Source organism: Lepus europaeus, chromosome 6 (genome assembly GCF_033115175.1).
Source record: "Lepus europaeus isolate LE1 chromosome 6, mLepTim1.pri, whole genome shotgun sequence".
NCBI lineage: Eukaryota > Metazoa > Chordata > Mammalia > Lagomorpha > Leporidae > Lepus > Lepus europaeus.
In genome coordinates this window covers 1,078,711-1,102,317 of record NC_084832.1, presented here as the reverse complement: position 1 = coordinate 1,102,317, position 23,607 = coordinate 1,078,711, and the positions used below count along the sequence as shown (strand labels likewise).

The 23,607-nt window shown below is 61.0% G+C and overlaps 1 protein-coding gene across 3 annotated transcripts in view; it reads left to right on the top strand.

Moving 5' to 3' along the window:
- The window catches only part of ATP11A (ATPase phospholipid transporting 11A), a 123,386-nt gene that overhangs the window by 86,147 nt on the left and 13,632 nt on the right, over window positions 1–23,607 (top strand). For all 3 annotated transcript variants that reach the window (XM_062193924.1, XM_062193926.1, XM_062193925.1), the window contains exons 17-25: window positions 4,494–4,597; window positions 7,826–8,007; window positions 10,870–11,121; window positions 11,949–12,123; window positions 14,410–14,512; window positions 15,134–15,279; window positions 15,611–15,670; window positions 16,917–17,044; window positions 18,266–18,401. In XM_062193924.1, coding sequence (XP_062049908.1) covers window positions 4,494–4,597; window positions 7,826–8,007; window positions 10,870–11,121; window positions 11,949–12,123; window positions 14,410–14,512; window positions 15,134–15,279; window positions 15,611–15,670; window positions 16,917–17,044; window positions 18,266–18,401 — 1,286 coding nt within the window. The remainder of the gene's footprint in view (window positions 1–4,493; window positions 4,598–7,825; window positions 8,008–10,869; window positions 11,122–11,948; window positions 12,124–14,409; window positions 14,513–15,133; window positions 15,280–15,610; window positions 15,671–16,916; window positions 17,045–18,265; window positions 18,402–23,607) is intronic.

Below are 23,607 nucleotides of genomic sequence, written 5' to 3'. Positions count from 1 at the left end.
TAGAGGATTTTTTCCTTTGGTCTTACGTTGTGCGTGGGGCCGTGGTGCTGGTCTTGTTCTGATGGTAAAGTCCACAGAAGCTTCAGGACTTGGGACTTGAGAACCATTTCTTCTTCTTCTTCTTCTTCCATTATAATTCACTTTATTTTATAAACTTAACGCTTTGTAAATGCTCCAGGGTGAATCCCACACACTTCCTCTGGTCTCCTGGGAGCTGGGTGTTGTCTCATGCTGGGGATTGCACTTCCTGTTCGCGTGTCCCCACTGCGTGGCGTGGCTCCCGTGGTCTCCCATCTTCCTGTGAATCTAGAAACCCTGCTAGGTACCATAGCTTTAGAAAAAGCAGCCTGGGTTTGTAAAAAGTGTCAGATTCCCAATACTAAGGGAAGTGGACTTGGCTGGTCCTCTGGTTGCCATGAAACGCATCTCCATGTCAGGACAGCAAACCTGGAACGGTTCTCTGGAACCCGGTGCCAGGCAGGTGGGCAACATGACGTGGATGACCTCACTGTGCCTTCGCTCTGGGGCCCTTCCCAGGGGCTCTGACCAAGCCCTCCGCTGCCTGGCAGGTACCACGAGGGCCTGCTCAAGCCCTGGACTGGCCTTCCTGTGGATTCCTCTCTCACCGGTCACCTGCCTCCCCTTGGGCTCCCAACCTCCAGGCGCGCTCATAGCCTCCTGGTCACCGTGTGGGCCAGCCGCTCTGTCCAGCGCCCCTCACGGAGGCCCTTCACTGGCCTCTTAGCTGCCATCGCCAGGGTACCCGGCGCAGGGGGGCTCATGTGTCCCCCAAGCAGTCCTAGGCGCTCCTCCTGCCTGGCACGGACTCCTCCCCAAGGAAGGCGCCTCACCCCTGCAGGTTCAGGAAGAGGTGGGCACACCTCCTCCAACATGCTCCCTCCCATGCCCCGCCCTGCAGGGAGGGCTGCACGCCTGCTGGGCCTCTCCCAGTCTGCACCCAGTGCAGCTGTGCCCACTCCCGAGAGCTCGGTGAAGGCTGCCGGGTCTGACTTCCTAAAGCCGATTGAGGGCGGCACTTTATCCATGCTGTTGTTTGTCAGCAAGGATGCCTGGTCAGCCATGACACTTGGCCACCAGCGTGGGGGCCGTCTCAGTTCTTGTCTGGAGTCGAAGAAGTTTCCACGTGGACAGGGACAGTGAGCAAAGCAAGATTTGTTGACAGCCAAAACCTGTCACAGTGGTCCGGGGCGGGGGCTCCCGGAGAGGCTGCCAGCGTCCGCCCTTTACCAACATGGAGTGCAGCTCTCTGATCAGCCCCTCAATGAGCCTCACACGCAGGTTTAACCAGTTAGGGGCAGAGTAACAGCTAATCAGAGCGGAGACCACCGTCCCATCCAGCTTCTATAAAGCTAAGTGCAGCCAGCTGCCCCACTGTCCTCCAGCTGACCCCACTGCCCTCCATGACCCACTGCCCTCTATGACTCACTGCCCTCCATGACCCCACTGCCCTCCAGCTGACCCCACTGTCCTCCAGCTGACCCCACTGCCCTCCATGACCCACTGCCCTCCATGACCCACTGCCCTCCATGACCCCACTGCCCTCCATGACCCCACTGCCCTCCAGCTGACCCCACTGCCCTCCATGACCCACTGCCCTCCAGCTGACCCCACTGCCCTCCGTGACCCACTGCCCTCCATGACCCACTGCCCTCCATGACCCCACTGCCCTCCATGACCCCACTGCCCTCCAGCTGACCCCACTGCCCTCCATGACCCACCGTCCTCCAGCTGACCCCACTGTCCTCCAGCTGACCCCACTGCCCTCCATGACCCACTGCCCTCCATGACCCACTGTCCTCCAGCTGACCCCACTGCCCTCCGTGACCCACTGCCCTCCAGCTGACCCCACTGTCCTCCATGACCCACTGCCCTCCATGACCCACTGCCCTCCAGCTGACCCCACTGCCCTCCATGACCCCACTGCCCTCCAGCTGACCCCACTGTCCTCCATGCCCTCCATGACCCACTGCCCTCCAGCTGACCCCACTGCCCTCCATGACCCACTGCCCTCCGTGACACACTGCCCTCCATGACCCACTGCCTTCCAGCTGCCCCACTACCCTCCATGACCCCACTGTCCTCCATGACCCACCGCCCTCCATGACCCACTGCCCTCCAGCTGACCCCACTGCCCTCCAGCTGACCCCACTGCCCTCCGTGACCCCACTGCCCTCCAGCTGACCCCACTGCCCTCCAGCTGACCCCACTGCCCTCCGTGACCCACTGCCCTCCGTGACCCCACTGCCCTCCAGCTGACCCCACTGCCTTCTAGCTGACCCCACTGCTCTCCATGACCCCACTGCCCTCCAGCTGACCCCACTGTCCTCCATGACCCACTGCCCTCCATGACCCCACTGTCCTCCAGCTGACCCCACTGCCTTCCGTGACCCCACTGCCCTCCGTGACCCCACTGCCCTCCATGACCCCACTGCCCTCCAGCTGACCCCACTGCCCGTTAGCCCGTGCGACACCTCCCGTGCCCGCCTCTTCCTGAGCAGCTCGGACCCTGTGTCGGAGTTTTACGTCAGTGATTTCCTGACAGTCACACTGAGGAGTTCCTTAAACAGACCTCCTTCTCCTGCATCAGCAGTGGCTCACTCTGCAGCGCCATGGAAGGTGTGCTCGCCTGTGGGTGTTCCTTTCGTGGCATCCCGTGGGTGGGTTTGGCTCATGCATTGGGAAAGTGTCCTCGTGAAGACACTCTGGCTGCTGGGAGCTCGCCATCTGCATCAAGCCCATTGCTCATCCACAGGTTCCGCACAGCCACAGGGTGTCAGCGCGGAGGCAGGTCACCCCGTGGGAGGGGAGGCCGTTGTACGTGCGCTGACACACGGCGAGGAGAGGGAGATTTGATTTTGCCTGCCTGCCTGGGCGGCTGGGCAGTGTCTGGGAGCAGGCTCGGAGGCAGGGCCCCCTCGGCCACTGCGGCGAAGCTGTCCTGAGCGTTTAAGCCATTGCGAGGTTCCCAGGATAAAGGCCTTGAATGGAGGATACCTGCTGACCTCTCTGCCCACAAGTGCGACGGGATGTGGAGCCCGCGGCAGCCATCACGCACTGGGGAGTGAGCGGTCGGCCAGCCAGGGGCCCAGCCTTCCGTGTCGCCGTCGTGAGCCCTAAACCCAAGTCCTGAGTAACTTCATCACTGAAGGGAGCCGAGCCGCATCAAGGATTTGGGCCTGAGGCTTTCTGGGCCCTGGACTGCCCCGCCCGGGGAGCTGCTGTCTGTGTTCCCTTGTGGCCACCGGCGCAGCTCAGGCTGGCTGCTCGTCCACCTGCTGGAAGCACGGGGTCCAAATCTGAGGCCGACGTCTGCCTTGCCCTGTGCAGAGCGAAGCTCAGGTCATTGGGCATCTGTGTCCAGGGCCCTCCCTGACCTGACCACAAGACAGGGCTTTCCCTGGGAACAATGTGTCATTGTCGGTGATGCAGCCTCACATTGTCTGGCAGCAGCTCTTGCTCCAGGCGTGTCTGAGGACGTGTGAGCATGGAGTGGGCCTGGGTCAGGCGGCCTAAGTGGCTGAGGCTCTGGCCACAAGCGCGCGTGCTCCCGGCGCCCTCTGCGGCGGGGCTGCTTCTCCCCAGCCTTCTCGGCTCAGTGCCGTCCTTCCTGGCTGTGTCTGTGTTGGCCTGGGGACTTCTGTGAGCTGAGCATGTCCGAGTTGTGTCTGTTTCAGACGTGCCCCCTGTTGGTTGGTGCCTCTCTGGAGTTTGTGCTCCTAGAACGAGGCCCGGTGGCTCCTCAGGCTGTGCCTGTCTGTGCACCCCGCTCTCCCCCACTGATGCTGTGCCGTCTGCTCCGGCGCCCTCTGCTTCCAGTCCTGATGGACTTCCTGAGGCCCTCAGCCTCTGGGAGGCTTACAGGCCTGCCCTGACTGGAGCTGGGCCTCCCAGCATCCTGGGAGCATCGGAGAGGTCACGCGTGCTTGGCCCTGGTCCTGCATCCGCAGTGACGGCATGTGGTAGGGTCTCCGTGTGCTCACAGGGAGGGGCGTCCCTGTGCCAGGAGCATGGTCCCCTGACTTGGGACTCCTCTGCCATCGCCAAGTATCTGATCTCGATGGCTGAGAAGTGTGTGCGCAGTGACAGGAATGGGGAGTGCTTACGGCAGGGCCAGTGACCCCGTGGCACACAGGGTGACCGGGTACTGTGTCTGCAGCTGCGTCAGCATCGCCATGTGGGAGGGCATCTACCTTCGCCTGCACGCCCCAGTGATGTGGCCTCGAGGAGCGGCCACGCGCCAAGGCTCTGTCCCTTCTCACGCAGTTCACTCTGCACGGGGCGCAGGGGCAAGGGAGGCCCCAGGGTCGTCTGCGGTCTTAATTCCCCCGGCTTCAGCGTCTGCCGGTGCGTTAGGGTCTGTATTCTAGTGCCCAGCACCGGACAGCTGGTTTTGGTTTTTAACAGCATCACTTGGGAAACAGCTGGGTCTTCCCATAGGATGCCTACAGTAGACGCGTCTTCTCATTCTGCAGGAGACATTTATCTGTTCTGCAAAGGAGCAGACTCTTCCATATTTCCCAGAGTCGTAGAAGGCAAAGTGGAGCAGATCCGGGCCAGAGTCGAGCGCAACGCAGTGGTGAGATGCGGGGCTGGGGCGGGGCAGGTCCCCGGGAGGGGCCAACCTTGTCCTCCTGCACCAGGGAGCAGCCCTGTGGGGCGGGGCAGGGACCCCGGGTGTGGCCAACCTTGTCCTCCTGCACCAGGGAGCAGCCCTGTGGGGCGGGGCGGGGACCCCGGGTGTGGCCAACCCTGTCCTCCTGCACCAGGGAGCAGCCCTGTGGGGCGGGGCGGGGACCCCGGGTGTGGCCAACCCTGTCCTCCTGCACCAGGGAGCAGCCCTGTGGGGCGGGGCGGGGACCCCGGGTGTGGCCAACCTTGTCCTCCTGCACCAGGGAGCAGCCCTGTGGGGCGGGGCAGGGACCCCGGGTGTGGCCAACCCTGTCCTCCTGCACCAGGGAGCAGCCCTGTGGGGCGGGGCGGGGACCCCGGGTGTGGCCAACCCTGTCCTCCTGCACCAGGGAGCAGCCCTGTGGGGCGGGGCGGGGACCCCGGGTGTGGCCTGTCCTGCACCAGGGAGCAGCCCTGTGGGGCGGGGCGGGGACCCTGGGTGTGGCCAACCCTGTCCTCCTGCACCAGGGAGCACCCCTGTGGGGCGGGGCGGGGACCCCGGGTGTGGCCAACCCTGTCCTCCTGCACCAGGGAGCAGCCCTGTGGGGCGGGGCGGGGACCCCGGGTGTGGCCTGTCCTGCACCAGGGAGCAGCCCTGTGGGGCGGGGCGGGGACCCTGGGTGTGGCCAACCCTGTCCTCCTGCACCAGGGAGCACCCCTGTGGGGCGGGGCGGGGACCCCGGGTGTGGCCAACCCTGTCCTCCTGCACCAGGGAGCAGCCCTGTGGGGCGGGGCGGGGACCCCGGGTGTGGCCAACCTTGTCCTCCTGCACCAGGGAGCAGCCCTGTGGGGCGGGGCGGGGACCCCGGGTATGGCCAACCCTGTCCTCCTGCATCAGGGAGCAGCCCTGTGGGGCGGGGCGGGGACCCCGGGTATGGCCAACCCTGTCCTCCTGCACCAGGGAGCACCCCTGTGGGGCGGGGCGGGGACCCCGGGTGTGGCCTGTCCTGCATCAGGGAGCAGCCCTGTGGGGCGGGGCGGGGACCCCGGGTGTGGCCTGTCCTCCTGCACCAGGGAGCACCCCTGTGGGGCGGGGCGGGGACCGCGGGCGTGGCCAACCCTGTCCTCCTGCATCAGGGAGCAGCCCTGTGGGGCGGGGCGGGGACTCCCACGTCAGGACGGAGTCCGTGGCACCCCTCACCATGACTCAGCATGCTCCCCCTGCCTGGGGCTCAGGAAGCCCCCAGCTGGCAGCTCCGTGCTTGCCTCCGTGGCGTTGCAGTGTCTACTGCACTGCACACAGGACTCTGGAGACCGGCGCAGGCAGTGCGGACGTCAAGGATTAGACGCCTGTGGTTGCTAACAACGGGGGTAGCCCTGCCCCTCGCCCACTGGTGTCTTGTGCGTGAAAGGCCCGTTTCTTTCAGTGTGAGCCAGGAGCTGCCGCCGGCTGCATCCTCTCGGGGACGTGGACCATCTTGAGCTGGTCCCCCAGGCGTGACCAGTTTATTCCCGGAGCTGCTGCTCACCATTTATCCCGGCCCCGCGTTGGGGACAGCTCTTGGTTATCCTGAGCAAACCGCCGTCTCGCCTGGCAGTGTCTGCGGCTTGAGAAGGAAGCCACGTAGCTTGTGTCTTTTAGTCCTCTTAGGCAGAGTCCCTCCTGACTTGGCAGTTGTGTCGAGTCTACAGCTTTGGCACCAGGCACCCAAAGCCCTACTTCCAGCCGCTTACTCAGCCGAAGTTGTTGGGGTTTCCCTCGTGCTAGGGGATGAAGGGAGGCAGGCCAGCCAGCGCCGGGGAACCCCGAGCCAGGCAGGAGCGCCGACGAGCAGGTGCAGCATGGCCGCGGCATCTCCGCTGCTGCCGTCGTCAGTTCCAGGGAGGAAGGGGGCTTCTTTCCACGGCACCGATGGCTCCTGGCAGCAAGCGGGCGGTGCGGGAGCTGCAGGAGCCTGGGGGAGCACTCCAGCCACGCACAGAGCGTTTCTCTTGTCCTTGAGTCCCGCTCTCCCCGTCTGGGCAAGCCAAGAGGAACCTGGTGGGGATGGGTCCTTGGGGTCCACGTGCTGTCTGAGCAGTGACGAGCAGCGTGGTTGTCCCAAGTGCACTGGGGAAGCCCAGCCCCACGCCACCGCCTCCGGCCTCGGGTGCTCAGACCTCTTTAGGGAAATAGTGTCGTGCCTGTGTAGAACCTCATCTAGATGCCAGGGAGCACGCTGTGTAGACACGTGTCGCACTGTGGGGTTTTTCTCAGGTTTTCACCCGGAGTTAATCTGCAGAGGACCGAAGGGCCCGTGTCCTCCCAGTATGCAGTGGTTCTTCCTGCTGTCAGGAGAGCTGGGGCTGAAGGAACAAGAGACGGCCAGAGGGGCCGGCACCCTGGGCAGCAGCAGACCCTCCGTCTTGGAGAGCAGGAAGCTGCCACACAGAGAGGAGGGGCTGTGTCGGGAGTGCCCCTGCGGCCCCAGCTGAGGGCTCAGGCTGAGCTCGGCAGACGGGTCTTGTGCATTCTCTCTGTGTGGTGACATCCAGAACAAATAGCAGATAATTTGTTATACTTAATCCTTTTTATATATGTATATATTTATTTTGAAAGACAGATCTTCCACCTGCGGGTTCACTCCGTAATGGCCACAGCAACCAGAGCCTGGCTGATCCAAAGCCAGGAGCTTCTTCCAGGTCTCCCACGCAGGTGTAGGGACCCAAGCCCACTAGCAGGGAGCTGGATCAGAAGTGACCCAGCCGAGACTCGAACCAGTGCCTGTATGGGATGCAGGTGGAGGCTTAACCTGCCCCACCACAGTGCTGGCCCCTATCCTTCATTCTTACTTTACTTTCCTGTGCACCCAATAATTCTGCCAAGTAGCCTTGCAGTTTTCCTTTTTAAGTACTGAATTAGATCAACCTACTTCACACCCTCCCCACGTGAAATATGCTTACTGTAAAAATACTACTTGATATTTGCCATAAAACTGCAAATTACCCTGAAAAGGTTTGGGTTTAAAGGCCTCCCTTGGGTGGGATGGCCCTGGTTGGTGTGATCTGTGTCCAGGCCTCGTGAGCCACGGCGGTTTCCACACCGTGCAGACTTGGTTGTGAACCACTGCCTCCCCGGGGGCTCAGTCTGTTGGGCGGGCCGAGAACGCCGCTGGTCACCATTTCAGCGGTGACCCTGGATTTGTGCTGCCTGCAGGAGGGGCTCCGGACCTTGTGTGTTGCCTATAAAAAGCTCAACCCGGAGGAGTATGAAGGCGTTGGCAAGCTGCTGCAGGCCGCCAAGGTGGCGCTTCAGGACCGGGAGAAGAAGTTAGCAGAAGCCTACGAGCAGATCGAGAGGGACCTGATTCTGCTCGGCGCCACGGCTGTGGAGGACAGGTGAGGCTCCCGGGACGGTACGACCACGCCCGCAGGTCCCCAGCACGTCCAGTGCTGACGGCCGCCTTCCTCAGGGCCAGACCCGCTTGCACGCGCAGGGTGGTGTCACAGGGGCTATGCCCGGGTGCTGCTTTGCTGTCCCCAAGTGGGAGGCTGAAGTCACCTCCCCCAGGAAGCAGAAATCATCTGCATTTTCATTGCATGTTAGGGGTAGTCAAGACACCAGGTTTAATTTTATGGGCAGAATTAATAGCTAATTCTCCTAAGTTTTTTGACAGCTCTTCCCAAATAGTGGTGTTACGTTTTAGATCATAGCACACCCAAGGGATTTGTCATTCCTTATATAGCGTATTATGACTCAAAACACCTAGGGACATAGGTTTAGCATAGCGAAGTAGACGGTCACAGAGGGTTGTCGCCAAGGTGGCGGAATTGCTGGGGGCAGGCTTCCAGACCTCGGGAAGAGCCCGCGTCGCTCACGGGTCTCCGAGGAACTGCACCTTGCTTCCGGCTCAGCCCTGCAGGCAGTCCCTGTCCATTGGCAGCGCGTGGGCCACGCTGGACCCTGAAGGAGCAGAGGAGAGGAACAAGCGCTCTGGTCTGTGAGAGGGAGACGGGCCCCAGGGCTCGGCTAGCGTTCGTCTCCTGGGAGTGAAGGCAGCCGTGACATTTGTCAGCTGTCATAATCGGTTTTTATGCAAACTCAGTCCTTGCCTTTCCCGAACCTCCATCTCAGCAGAACAGTGGGCAGGCTAGGGAGATTGCATTTGTTCATTTAAAAAAAAAAAAAAAAAGATTTATTTATTTATTTGAAAGGCAGAGTTGCAGTGGGGGTGGGGAGCAAGAGAGAGAGAGAGAGATCTCCCATCTACTGTCTCACTCCCCAGATGGCCGCAACAGGCAGGGCTGGGCCAGGCCAAACCCAGGAGCCTGGGGCTCCATCCAGGTCTCCCCCATGGTTCCCAGACCCAGGCATTTCCGCTGCTTTCCCAGCAGCATCAGCAGGGACCTGGACCTGAAGTGGAGAGGCAGGTACTCGAACCAAAACCCATATGGGACTGATGTCAGAGGCAGGTCAACCTGCTGTGCCATGACACCTGGCCCTCTTCATTCGATTTTTTTTTTTTAAGATTTATTTGTTTATGTGAGAGGCAGAGTAACAGATAGAGAAAGGGAGAAACAGAAAGGTCCTCCATCCACTGCTTCACTCTCCAGATAGCCACAACAGCTGGAGCTGGGCCAGGCCAAAGCCAGGAGCCAAGAGAGCCAGCAGCTTCTTCCAGGTCTCCCATGCAGGTGCAGGAGCCCACACACTTGGGCCTTCCTCTGCCAGTTTCCCAGGTCATTAACAGAGCGCTGGATCGGAAGAGGAGCAGCCAGGACAGGAGTCGGCAGTGCCACAGGTGGAGGCTGAGCCCACAGTGCCGGCCCCTCTTCATTGCATTTTAGTCCCACTCCCTCACTGAGTCCGTCAGACACAAACAGGAGAGGTGGCCTGAGCACAGGGCAGGCGCAGGAGCCCAGGCTGGCACTGGCTCTGCGAAACTCACCTGGCACCTGCTCCCATGAAGAGGGTGCTGCCCGGGCAGCAGCGGGGACTGAGTGCAGAGGTGGAGCCCCAGGCTGGAGGCAGCAGGCTGCACTGGCTGCGCTGGCTGCGCTGGCTGCGCTTGGCACGTGGAGGAAGGAGAGCTGGTCCCTGGGAGGCGGTGGGGACGAGGGCTTTGCCTCCATGAGCTCGGTGACGGGTCATTTTAAAGTTGGCAGCCAGCATGCTTGAAACCTGTCTGGGCCCAGTTTCCTGTCTAAGCACCTGGGAAGTCAGGGAAACCATGACTGTGGGATCAGGAGGCTCAGGAGGTTCCTCCCAGAATGTGACTGGGTCCAGTCTGACCCCAAGTCCAGTCCTGCTTGGAACCTCGTGGAGACATTGCACAGGTGGCTTCACAGGCCTCAGGGTTGGGACTGTGAAACCTGGAAAAAGCGGCAGGCCACCAAGACGGCGAACCAGACCCTCCGTGGCCAGCCACATAGCCTGACGGCGTGGGGAGGCCTCTGTCCTCAGACGCATTCCATAACCTCTGCCGCTGTGCTTTCCCTGTCTGGGAGAGGGGGGTAACAAGGTCCTGAGCCCCACCAGGCTGCTGTGAAAATGGGGGTTGCATGTGAAATGCGTCCCCAGCGCCTGGTGCATGGTGAGCTCCAGGCCCATCGGTGGGTCATGGGTTCAGGGACTCCATGCAGCTCACAGGTCCTCAGACACCAGTTTGATAAATGCAGAATTAGGACCCAGAGAAAAGCCAGCACATGCCAGGGGTCACTTCGCTCCCAGATGCCAGCTCTCCCTGCCCAGGAGCTGTCAGCTGTATAAGGCCTCCCCCAGGACCAGGTCCCAGCCCCACAGGAAACGGCCAGAGAGGAGTCGGCACAGCCACCTCACCTAACTCTCGGTGCTGCCAAGCGTTTCCTGGTGACACGTGGTGCTCTGGGAGGACCTGACCCAGCAGCAGCGTGCTTTTCTGCTTGTTTTCCTGTTTTCTCTTTGAGGGGCTAACGTCTTTCCTGGTGGTCCCGTATCAGAGGGGCTGGGCTTAGGGCCTGACTGCAGCTTCCTGCAAGTGCACACCCTGGGAGGTAGCAGGAGGCGGCTCAAGTAGCTGGGTCCCTGCCACCACCGGGGGGCCTGGGCCACGTTCCTGGCTTTGACCTGGCCCTGTGGGCATCTGGGGCGTGAGCCGGGACGGGAGCTCTGCCTAGGTGTCTCCAACTCGCGGCCTTTTTTCCTGCTGGCTTTGCGCATGCCCGGCCCTGCTCGCTCAGCACTGACGTGTGCCTGCGTGCCTTTGGCCTGTGCCTTTCCAGGCTCCAGGAGAAAGCGGCCGACACCATCGAGGCCCTGCAGAAGGCAGGGATCAAAGTGTGGGTGCTCACGGGAGACAAGATGGAGACGGCCGCCGCCACGTGCTACGCCTGCAAGCTGTTCCGCAGGAGCACGCAGCTGCTGGAGCTGACCACCAAGAAGCTGGAGGAGCAGAGCCTGCACGACGTGCTGTTCGAGCTGAGCAAGACCGTCCTGCGCCACAGCGGCAGCCTCACCAGGGACCACTTCTCCGGGTAGGCGCGCTCTGCGTGTCCCGGGGCCCGTCCTCAGCAGCTGTGTGCACGCTCCGTTTCAAGCTGCTGTGCTGAGCATTCAAAGACGTGATTGATGGATTGATTGGCTGATGAGATGTTTCGAGCCTTTAAGACTGGGGGCTGTGTGGGGGGAGCCGGGAGGTTTTGGTAACGCAGGGCTGTGTCTGAAGGCAGAGCCGTGCGTGGCCTGGACCCCGTGTCTCCAGGAACGCTCAGCAGCTTATTGGGATGCTTCGGCTGCCCGCCAGCCTTGTGGGCACTGGGCACGTTCTCTGAGATGGGAGGTTCCAGTCGTTCCAGAGTTTACTGATGTAGGCAAAGCAGAAGCAGCTCTGTGGGCGTATGCAAATTCTGATTTACTGGTAACAACACAGAGATGGCTCCCCTCACCTGATGTGCAGAATTCCCTGTGCTGATCAGAGAGGCTCCTTGAGCTAGGACCCTCCGCCGAGGGGAAAGGATGGCCCCGCTGTCGCCAGCTCGGGAGCTCCAGATCTCGGCTGCACAGCGAGGCCGGCATTGGCAGTTCTGGCACTGGAGGGCAAGGCCGCCCTCCTCCCACGGGCAGACAGATCCTCAGCGTGGTGTCGAGAAGGCACGTGTGCATCTGCTTTGCCTGAACCAAGTGAGGAGGTTTCCCCACAGCACAGCGCTAAGACGTAGGGCCCGCGTTCCGTCCACACTGAAGACAGTGTGGGACAAGCGGGGTGTCAGTTCTGTGGGTCTTAGCACGAGCACTGTGCAGCCCGCTGGAACCTGCAGGCGCAGTGACTGAGGGACTCCCCCACCCCCCGTGTCCTCCACAGCCTTTCCACGGACGGGCAGGACTACGGGCTGATCATCGACGGCGCGGCGCTGTCCCTGGTGCTGAAGCCTCGGGAGGAGGGCAGCTCCGGCAACTACCGAGAGCTCTTCCTGGAGATCTGCCGCAACTGCAGCGCCGTGCTGTGCTGCCGCATGGCGCCCCTGCAGAAGGCGCAGGTGGGTCCCGGCCCCGCCCTCAGGCCAAAACGAGGGCTTGGAGACGCGTAGCTCGTTCTGTGGCCGCCTGGGTGGTCAGCAAGCGGCCCCCAGGCCAGGACTAGAGGCCGGCCGGTGTGGGTGGCTGACTGGCCTCTGAAGGTGAACCTCAAGATGGCAGGGGATGGGTGAGGGGCAGCTCTGCCCGCCGTTGCCACGGCCGGCGTTCAGCCTTCTGCTCAACGGCTGGCCGGACGCCCCCTCATTCCACAGGCACACGTACTGGCCCTGCTGGACGCACACGGTTATACATAGGCCCCAGAGCCCCTCTCCCCGTCCCCCACATGCCCCACACCATGCCCCTCAGCCCCGTCCCCCCACACGTGTCCCTCTCCCCGCCCCCCCACACGCCCACACGTGTCCCTCAGCCCCATCTCCTCCACGTGCCCACACGTGTCCCTCTCCCCGTCCCCTCCACACGTGTCCCTCTCCCCGTCCCCTGCACACGCCCCACACGTGTCCCTCAGCCCTGTCCCCCCACACGTGTCCCTCTCCCCGTCCCCCACATGCCCCACACCATGCCCCTCAGCCCCGTCCCCCCACACGTGTCCCTCTCCCCGCCCCCCCACACGCCCACACGTGTCCCTCAGCCCCATCTCCTCCACGTGCCCACACGTGTCCCTCTCCCCGTCCCCTCCACACGTGTCCCTCTCCCCGTCCCCTGCACACGCCCCACACGTGTCCCTCAGCCCTGTCCCCCCACATGCCCACACATGTCCCTCAGCCCTGTCCCCTCTACACACCCAACACATGTCCCTCTCTCCGTCCCCTGCCCATGCCCCACACGTGTCCCTCTTCCCGTCCCCTCCACACGTGTCCCTCTCCCTGTCCCCTGCACACACCCCACACGTGTCCCTCTCCCCATCCCCTGCACACGCCCCACACGTGTCCCTCTCCCCGTCCCCTCCACATGTGTCCCTCTCCCCTCCCCTGCACACATGTCCCTCTCCCCATCCCCTCCACACGTGTCCCTCTCCCCGTCCCCTGCACACGCCCCACACGTGTCCCTCTCCCCATCCCCTCCACACGTGTCCCTCTCCCCATCCCTTCCACACGTGTCCCTCTCCCCGTCCCCTGCACACGCCCTACACGTGTCCTCTCCCCATCCCCTCCACACATGTCCCTCTCCCCATCCCCTGCACACGCCCCACACCATGCCCCTCAGCCCATCCCCCCCCATGCCCCACGCCATGTCCCTCTCCCCATCCCCTGCACACGCCCCACACCATGCCCCTCAGCCCCATCCCCCCCCCATGCCCCACACCATGCCCCTCAGCCCCATCCCCTCCACACGCTACACTGTGTGCTTGTGGAAAGCACATTGGAAAGTTTTTGGTAGTTGAGCAGCGTCATATACAAGTACACGGCTCTCCTTCTGATGTCTGTGACCCTAGAGAAACTCCTCACTGTACAAACAGCAGCCCGTTCACCTTCACGGTGCGTGAGTGAAAACTGGAGTGTGTCAGGTGCCCCCAGTAGTTGTGGTGAAATCCGTCCTGTGCAAGTTCGAGAGCCAGGCGCAAGGAGGTGACCAGCACCGGTACAGGTGTGCTGATTTGTCATCGTCACCGAGAGCACAACACCAGCACCTCCCAGAGTGCGGAGACGAGCTGGCACTCGAGAGCCCACGAGTGTCCCATCTGGAGTGAGAATCGCTCCATTCCCCACTGCTTGTGTGCTTTTCAGCTGTGTGTGCCCCCGGGTCCTTATTTGCAGCTCCCGGCTCACCGTGGAGAAGTGTGTTCAAGTTGTGTGCGTTCCCGTCTCTGCCGGGCACAGAGCTGGCCCACGCTCCCCGGCTTTGCCCCCTTCAGCCTGCTCGGCGCTCAGGCTTGTAGCTGGGACGAACCCTAAGTAAATGCACGCGTGGGGTCTGCACGGCAGCTGGCAGACTTCACTGTGCACATGGCAGGTGTGAAAAGGCAGGTGCCGCTGGTGTCAGCTAAATAAAGTGTGTTTCAAAGGGGCATTTGGAACGGCTTCAGAACACTTGCTACTGAGGACCTGGGATGCTGTGCCTCTGCCGTTTCAACCTGTGCCGTTGAAACCGCCGTCTGATGCGTGCTTCGCTGTGCTCTGCTCTCCTGTGGGACAGAGCACGCACGTGGGGAAGGAGAGTGGGTGTGGAGGGGAGCCTTAGGCGGCACCGCCTTCATGTCTCTGGGCTGACTCGCACCTTTGTTCTGCCGCACGAGTGAAACCCGAGCAGAAGTGAACGAGATGAGTGTGCATTCTCTTCTTTTCCAGATTGTTAAATTAATCAAATTTTCAAAAGAACACCCCATCACCTTAGCCATTGGCGATGGCGCAAATGATGTCAGCATGATCCTGGAGGCCCATGTGGGCATAGGTGAGCCCTGCCATGTGGGCATCGTGGGCATGGGTGAGGGCGTGGCCTGCCACGGGGGTGTGGGAGAGGACCCTCTACGTGGTATGGGTCCTCCACGTTGTGTAGGTGAAGACCCTCCACGTGGGCGTGGGTCCTCCATGTGGCATGGGCATGGGTGTGGACCTGCCACGTGTGTGTGGGTGAGGACCTGCCACGTGTTGTGGATGGGGATTCTCCAGGTGGGCCTGGGTGTGGACCTGCCACGTGTGTGTGGGTGTGGACTTACCACGTGTGTGTGGGTGAGGACCTGCCACGTGTTGTGGATGGGGATTCTCCAGGTGGGCCTGGGTGTGGACCTGCCACGTGTGTGTGGGTGTGGACTTACCACGTGTGTGTGGGTGAGGACCTGCCACGTGTTGTGGATGGGGATTCTCCAGGTGGGCCTGGATGTGGGCCTGCCATGTGGGTGTGAGTGTGGGCCTGCCACGTGTGTGGGTGAGGACCCGACACCTGGGCCTGGGCCCGTGCCTGCCTTGGTGACTGGGGGTGCTCAGGATAAGGGTGTCTCCTCTTGGCCGTGCCTCTCGCGGCGCCTCTCACCGCCTGCCCCCGTGCTCCGCTCAGCTCACTGACCCGTTCCAGGTGTCATCGGGAAGGAGGGCCGCCAGGCGGCGAGGAACAGCGACTATGCAATCCCCAAGTTCAAGCACCTGAAGAAGATGCTGCTGGTGCACGGGCACTTCTACTACATCCGGATAGCCGAGCTCGTGCAGTACTTCTTCTACAAGGTGCGGGCGCGTCTGTCGGCGTGGCCCCTATCTGGAGCTAAAGGGACTGCCGGGCGAGGAATCCTCACCGCAGAAGGCAGCGTGGGACCCGGGGAAGAGCCCGCTTGCAGGGTCCGAGGAGGGGCATGCCCACTCTGAAACGCAGCCCTGCCTGGGGAGGCTGACCCCACATCGCCTTCCAAGTCCCTAACACGTCCCCCTAGAGTGGCTGGGGCCCTGTCTGCACATTTCAGCTGCAGAACATGGAGCGGCTTGGGGCCCTGCCCCGGCAGGGGGGCACGTCCTGGGCGGGGCCGAGCTCTCCCTGGTAACGGTGCACCTTGCCTTCCAGAACGTCTGCTTCATCTTCCCGCAGTTTCTGTACCAGTTCTTCTGTGGCTTTTCACAGCAGGTGAGTGGGTGGGTGCCCAGGGTCCACGTCAGGAGTGTGCAGGCGAACCCTCCCGGGGGACAGCGATCAGCCCCGCCGCCCCCGTCCCAGGATGCTGTGGGTGCTGCCCAGGGGCCAGGGTGCTTGCTGCCGAGGGGTCTCGGATGCAGGCCAGTAGATGTCGTGAGCGAGAGCCAACTGCCCCAAGCCCAGCACACGGTGTGGGCGTTCTGACCCTGACTGCAAGGATCCTGGGATGCCCACTCGTGTCCCGCTCACTGCAGAGTCTGGCCCACCGCAGTGCCAGAGTGGGCGCTGGGTGGAGGCGGTGCTGAGCCAGGACGCTGAGGGCGCACAGCACCCACCACCAGGCAGACACCGCCTCTGGCACCCTCGGGCCTGTGTGCTCAGGACCACGGTCACCTGCTGCCATCTGCCAGGACCACGGCGATCAGACTGCGGCTACTTCAGCCAATGTAGCCCCTCTCGCTTTGTTTTCAAATTTGCAGTGGTGGGGTGGGAGGTGAGAACCAGCCCTTTGCAAGCAGTGAGCACAGTCCTCTCTGGTTTACATGGGCAGGCACGGATTTCTTCCGGTCCTTCCGTAGCCGTAGATGCATGCGTTTGTGCATTTCATGTCTGTCTGTGGTTCTTTGTAAATTAAACACATTCTCTAATGAAAACATCAAAGCAGCATGTAAGAGGTAGCTGTGTTGTCTCTGAATCTCTGTCCCCTGCACACCCTGTGTGACACCGCGTGTCTGACCCGTGCTCTCTCCTGCACACCCTGTGTGACACCGCATGTCTGACCCGTGCTCTCTCCTGCACACCCTGTGTGACACCGCGTGTCTGACCCGTGCTCTCTCCTGCATGCCCTGTGTGACACCGCGTGTCTGACCCGAGCTCTCTCCTGCACACCCTGTGTGACACCGCGTGTCTGACCTGAGCTCTCTCCTGCACACCCTGTGTGACACCGCGTGTCTGACCCGTGTTCTCTCCTGCAGACCCTGTGTGACACCGCGTGTCTGACCCGTACTCTCTCCCTACACGCCCTGTGTGACACCGCGTGTCTGACCCGTGCTCTCTCCTGCACACCCTGTGTGACACCACGTGTAACCCGTGCTCTCTCCTGCACACCCTGTATGGCACCACGTGTCTAACCCGTGCTCTCTCCTGCACACCCTATGTGACACCACGTGTCTAACCCGTGCTCTCTCCTGCACACCCTGTATGACACCACGTGTCTGACCCGTGTTCTCTCCTGCAGACCCTGTATGACACTGCGTATCTGACCCTGTATAACATCACCTTCACCTCGCTTCCCATCCTCCTGTACAGCCTGATGGAGCAGCACGTCAGTGCCGACGCCCTCAAGAGGGACCCAGTGCTGTACAGGTCTGTTCCCCTGTGACCGACCCTTCCCAGCGCGTGGGGACAGGGGTGGCGGGGCTGACGGCTTCCAGTGAAGGCTGGTGGGCAGCATGGAGAGCCCCAGGGAGTTGGTGTGGGAAGCAGCATGGTTGCAGTGTGGTGTACTCGCCTCGGTGCCTCTGACAGCTACTGGGGACCCGGGGCCAGGGTTCTTCCTGTGTGTCCCTGAAGTGTCCAGTGTGTTCTCTTCAAGGAGAAAAAGGAAGGAACGGCTCTGACTTCGGGTGCTCCTCCCGCAGACTGGACATCCCTGTTCTCCGTGGTCTTTGTACTTAACCTTGCTTTGCAGATACCCTTAGATCCGCACGTGGTTGTCGGAAGGAGCACAGAGAGGCTCTGTGGGCTCGGTCCTCCCCGCCCTGCCCCTCACTCAGATTGCCCCGGCTTCACTCGTTCTCCGGGTGACGTGCGTGTGTGTGCAGGCACACACATACATGCACTTGGCTGCACACTCACTTCTGTAACTGCTACCCTCACCACCGCTGTGCCCTGGGGCTGGAGGTGTGGTAGTCCCCATGTGACGCAGGAGGACAGTGAGAGGGCGAGCATCTGAGTGTCCAGGATGTGAGCAAACGGGAAGAGACCTGATTCCAGGGAGAGCCCGGCCGTGTTAGATGTACACACAGAGGAGACTGCAGAGAGCCCGGCCGTGTTAGATGTACACGCAGGGGAGACTGCAGAGAGCCCGGCCGTGTTAGATGTACACGCAGGGGAGACTGCAGAGAGCCCGGCCGTGTTAGATGTACACGCAGGGGAGACTGCAGAGAGCCCGGCCGTGTTAGATGTACACGTAGGGGGAGTCTGCAGAGAGCCCGGCCATGTTAGATGTGCACGCAGGGGGAGACTGTGGGTGTTCATGTTCCCTCAGAGAGCTGAGAGGCATCTGCAGCCATAACGGGCGCAGTCACAGGCCGGAGACTTCAGGCTGCTGCTCAGTGTTAGCGCGCGCCCATTGCTCTCAGAAGCAGGGGTGACCCCGGGGACGTCAGGTGTCGGATGTGAGTGAGGACGGAGGCCGGCAGGCCGGTGGAAGGTCCGCGTGGGCAGTGTGCCGTGTCTGAAACCCCAGCAGCTTCCCCTGCCGGGCAACGCCAACTGAACGCTGACCTCACCCACCCTGCAGAGCGCGGTGGCCCTGGAACCCCAGCCCGAGGTCCCCACGATGTCCCCCCCTTTGCCTTGCAGAGACATCGCCAAGAACGCGCTGCTCCGCTGGCGGGTGTTCATTTACTGGACGTTCTTGGGAGTCTTTGACGCCCTGGTATTTTTCTTTGGTGCTTATTTCATGTTTGAAAATACAACGGTGACCAGCAACGGCCAGGTCAGTACCAGTGTGGTCTTGTTGAGTTAGCTGCTCAAGAGCGCGCGCTGTCCCCGTGCCATCATCCGTCACAGCGCCAGCTCAGAGCAGGCTGAGAGGTCCCTGAGGGCTAGAGCTGTGTCCGGTGTCTGTTGGGTTCCACGGAGCGGCCAGGTGCCCACGCTCCCTCTGTGTCGCCCCGAGCTCCGGGGAGCCCCGGCCTGCTCTAAGACCAGGCCCTCGCAGGGTTTCCTTAAACCGGGCTTCTGTAGCTCGCGTTTCACCCTTAGCCGGGTGCCCAGCGACTCAGTCACACCAGGGAGGCGTTCCTTTTCCAGTATGCAGGTTAACTCCCTGAGTATGCAGTATCTTCTCGCGAGTTCTTACGTGCTGTTCCCTTTGCAAAGAGAAGGTTTACGGTTTTCTAAGAGCGGTCAGCTCCGGTTGTTGGCGGGATTTCTGGGGTGTGTTTTATTTGTTTCTTGCTTTTTTCTTTTTGCTGCTTGCTTCCCTTCCCACCCTCAGATAATGACCAGCAGCACACACATGGTAAGACGGCCGTGGCTTTGTCCTCTGTGTTTCTGGAGTGCTTTACAAATGAAATATTTCTCAAAAATATTTTCCAATGTGACTTCTTCTGTGTGCTTTGTCAGTAGAAACACTGTTAGCCGCCCGCCCCCTCCCCACTTCAGCGCTCGTGTGCCCCCCTCCCCCGCACCCGGTGCCTGTCCTCTGGGTCTGTGTCGGGGTGCAGTGGTGTCAGGAGTGTGTTACGTTGATCCCGTGTGTCTGAACTTCCCTTCACTTTGAAAGAGGCAGCGTGGGCGGGCATGTGAGGGCCTTGGGGACGGCGGGCGAGGTGCACCTGTGCCACTGTGGGAGCGATTGCGTGGACTCCAGCTGTTCCTTTCTTAAGTGTCGCAAGTGACCAAGCAGCGCTGTTCATGTCAGAGAAAGCCACCGTGTCAGCCCCGCCAGGGCCAGCTACAAGCAAATGCTTTTCATCTCCTCAGTGGAACAGGCCACGTGGTCTGTCCCATGGCCCTGTTGCGCCAGCACCCAGAAGTCTGGCCCCATGTCCCCGGGTGACTTGCTCACCCCCCTGCGTGTGCTCTCTCCCCGGGGGTATGAGAGTTGCCGTGGGCTGTCAGTAGAAGGCAGCTGTCATCTTAGCCGAGTTTTACTGTCAGTCTTGGGAATTCACTAAAATCTTATTTTGTTGAAAAAACCACATTTTTCTAGAACATGCTCTGTGTCCTGACGTACTCTAACTGCAGAGGTTGAGTGCTGCTTGGCCACACGTGGAGTGGAGCAGTGCTGTCCTCCGCTCTCGTGTGTCTGAGGTTTCCCGTGGCAGTGCGAGGCAGCCTCTGGTGTGTCCGGGATGGTGGTGGCGGTTCCCCATCCCCCCCTCACTTCCACGCGTCGCCCTGTCTGGCAACAGCACCCTCTCAGCTGGCAGTTTTTTCAATGAAAGTTGAGGAGCAAGTGCAGATTACATAACTGGTATAGGTCACGTGAGTGCGGAGTGCCAGGGAAGTGACAGGTGCGTGCCGGGGCTCCCCCCCCCCACACACAGTGTCGGGGCACAGGGCACAGGCACTGCCTATCCTCAGAGGTGCTGGCTGGGCGCCCTCCTCTACCTGCAGCCGCAGGCGTCCCCCGCTGGGCCGGGCAGTCCTTGCTCCGTGCTGCCCCTCATTTCTTTTTGGCCACTCCCACACCCTGGCCATGAGGGCAGCTGCAGCCACTGTATCTGTGCCAGCCTGTGAGATCCCCTGCCCCTGCCTGTCACATGCCTGCTGGCAGCTATAGACAGAGTGCTCCTTAGCATTTAACATGGGGGGCTGGCGCTGTGGCGTAGTGGGCTAGGCCTCTGCCTGCAGTGCCGGCATCCCATATGGGCGCTGGTTCTAGTGCCTGCCGCTCCTCTTCTGATCCCGCTCTCTGCTATGGCCTGGGAAAGCAGTCGAAGATGGCCCAAGTGCTTGACCCCTGTACCCACGTGTGAGACACGGAGGAGGCTCCTGGCTCCAGATCTCTTAGCTCTGGCCTTTGCAGCCACGTGGGGAGTGGACCAGCAGATGGAAGACCTTTCTCTCTGTCTCTCCCTCTCTCTGAAACTCTCTCTTTTAAAAAAATTTTTTTTTAAACTTTATTTGAGAAGTAGAGTTTCAGAGAAAGGTTTCCCACCTGCTGGTTCACTCCCCATGTGGCTGCAAAGGCTGGAGCTGGGCCGATCAAAGCCAGGAGCCAGGAGCCTGGAGCCTGTCCTCCAGGTCTCACACGTGGATGCAGGGGCCAAGCACTTGGGCCGTCTTCGACTGCTTTCCCAGGCCATAGCAGAGAGCTAGATCGGAAGAGGAGTGATAAGGACTAGAACCAGCACCGATGTGGGATGCTGGTGCCACAGGCAAGGCTTAGCCCACTACACCCCTGAAACTGTATCTCTTAAATAAATAAATAAAAATTGAAAGAAAAAAAAAGAATTTGAAGTGGGATTGGAAAAAGAGACCAGGATAGAGGAGGCACAGGGGCCAGTACCTTCCAACTGGAAGCCCATGGACCTGCAGCTCAGGGCTGAGAGCTCGGCTGCCCCACACCAGCCAGTCCTGGCAGAGCCCCCCCACTGGTCACCTGAGAACTTCTGGGGCTCGTGGCAGGGATGTGGGCCAGGACCCGGGGCAGTCGGTGCTAATTTGTATGTAGCATTTGTGGTGAAGTGCGGAAGGGTGAAAAGTACCCCAACTCACCAACGCTGCTTGCCATGTAGGCTTGGGGCTGTGGCCAAGACCAAGCCCGCTATCCGTGACAGGCTGCGAGGGAACATATGTCAGTCACTCAGTAGCACCGGAAAGGAAGGAGCTGGGGGTGGCTGCAGGAGACGCCCAGAGGAGCCCTCTCCTCCTGATTCCTGGTTTTTTAGTTGCTACATCTTTGTACTGGGGGTGAGGGTGTTAACATGCACTGCTAAACTCAAAAGGCTGTGATCAGTGGGTGCTGCAGACCCTAGGGGACAGGAACCCTCCTGGCTCTCCTTAGCCATGTGACAACTGCAGCCCAGGTCAGCCCCGACCGTGCCCCTGTCCAGGCAGGTGCCTCTTCTGTCGATGACCAGAGGCCCACTTCATCAGGGAATGTGTACAGGTGGTATTAAGACAAAGAGGACTACAGATAGCATTGTGAGAGGCAAATGCATGAACACAAAGCATCTTCCAGTGCCACCGGGAGGGAGCAGGCCTTCATTCTCATTTTCATGCTACACAGGAGTCTCAAGACGATGAGCTTACAGTTGTGTGTCAGGGATCCCGGGTGATGTGGGGGGCGGACATGGAGCCTCAGGGTTCTGGAGCTGAGTGTGGGGTTGGAGCCTCGGGGGTTCTGGAGCTGAGTGTGGGACGTGGAGCCTCAGGGGTTCTAGATTGAGTGTGGGACGTGGAGCCTCGGGGGTTCTAGATTGAGTGTGGGACATGGAGCCTCGGGGGTTCTGGAGCTGAGTGTGGGACGTGGAGCCTCGGGGGTTCTAGATTGAGTATGGGACATGGAGCCTCGGGGGGTTCTAGAGCTGAGTGTGGGACATGGAGCCTTGGGGGTTCTAGATTGAGTGTGGGTTGGAGCCTCGGGGGTTCTAGATTGAGTGTGGGACGTGGAGTCTCAGGGTTCTAGAGCTGGGTATGGGATGTGGAGCCTCAGGGTTTTAGAGCTGAGTGTGGGACATGGAGCCTTGGGGTTCTAAGCTGAGTGTAGGACATGGAGCCTCGGGGGTTCTAGATTGTGGGACATGGAGCCTCGGGGTTCTAGAGCTGAGTGTGGGGTTGGAGCCTCCGGGGTTCTAGAGCTGAGTGTGGGAATGGCCATGAAGGAGTTGGAACTTGAGCAGGCCTCAGGTGCAGGACTGCAGGAGTGGGTGAGAGGGATGCTGGGAGCTGCTGACTTCGCCTTGTGACTGTGGAACTTCTGTGTGCTGTGCGGAAGTTCTAGCATCAGAACTAAATTGACCTTGGCTGCAGGCATTTTTGAGCAGAAAACTTCCTCCTGAAAGGCTCATCTCCGGAGGGAGAAAGGGTGAGGGGATTAGTCTTGTGTCAGTGGCCTGGCAAGACTGGCCCGGGGCAGGTCCCTGAGACGTGTGTCCCCCACAGCTGTCAGTACCATCTCGTAAGAGTGTGGTCCTAAGGCTTGAGGCCCGGGAATGTCCTGGGGTGGGGCTGCTGTCCGCTGGGGAAGCGGTCCCTGTGGGCACATTGCGCCTGCCACTCCTGTCTGGCAGTGCTAGGGGGAGCGTGGTGCAAGCGTTCTGGAGCTCCCACTTGCAGCAGATCGGGGGGCCTGCAGCCAGCCACCGAAGGCACAGGAGAGGGGTTCTCAATGGCCCCCTCCAAGACGCAGTTCTTGTAGATCAGCTCCCAGTGACCAGTGCTGCCCCAGAGCGTCGGCCGTGCAGTGGGCGTCCTCTTCTGTCTTCCTGTCCGTCTGTCTGTCGCTGGGAACTGTCTGTAGGAGGAGAGGAGCTCCCGCCCCCGCAGCCTCTCCCCTCGTTGGGCCACTCTGGCTGTCGGGAGCCTGGGGTTCTGGGCGTGGGACTGACTGCTGGTGGGGCGTGGCAGCTTAGTTCAGCTCTGTCCTGTCTTCACTTTGTGGCTGTCCCGAGGAGTGTCCAGCCCCTGCTGCTCGCGCCGTGAGCTAGCAACCACAGCCACACGTGGGCTGCCCTTCCAGCGGCCGCATTTGCCATGAGGAAGGGGACTCTGCCAAGTCTGTGTCCCCAGAGCCCCCAGGCACAGCCCACATGTGTCCCTCACAACACAGGACAGGAAGAAGGTCGCAGTGTCCCAAGTGTCTGTCGAGTGTGGGGGTGGTGTCCCAAGTGTCTGTTGAGTGTGGGGACGGCGTCCCCTGTGTCTGTTGAGTGTGGGGACAGTGTACCCAGTGTCTGTCATGTGTGGGGGTGGTATCCCAAGTGTCTGTTGTATGTAGGGTTGGCATCCTGGGTGTCTGTTGTGTATAGGGTCAGCGTCCCAGGTGTCTGTCACATGTGGGGACGGTGTTCCGCATGTCTGTTGTATGTGGGGTTGGTGTCCCGGGTGTCTGTTGTGTATAGGGTTGGTGTCCCAGGTGTCTGTCACATGTGGGGTTGGTGTCCCGGGTGTCTGTTGTGTATAGGGTTGGTGTCCCAGGTGTCTGTCACATGTGGGGTTGGTGTCCCGGGTGTCTGTTGTGTATAGGG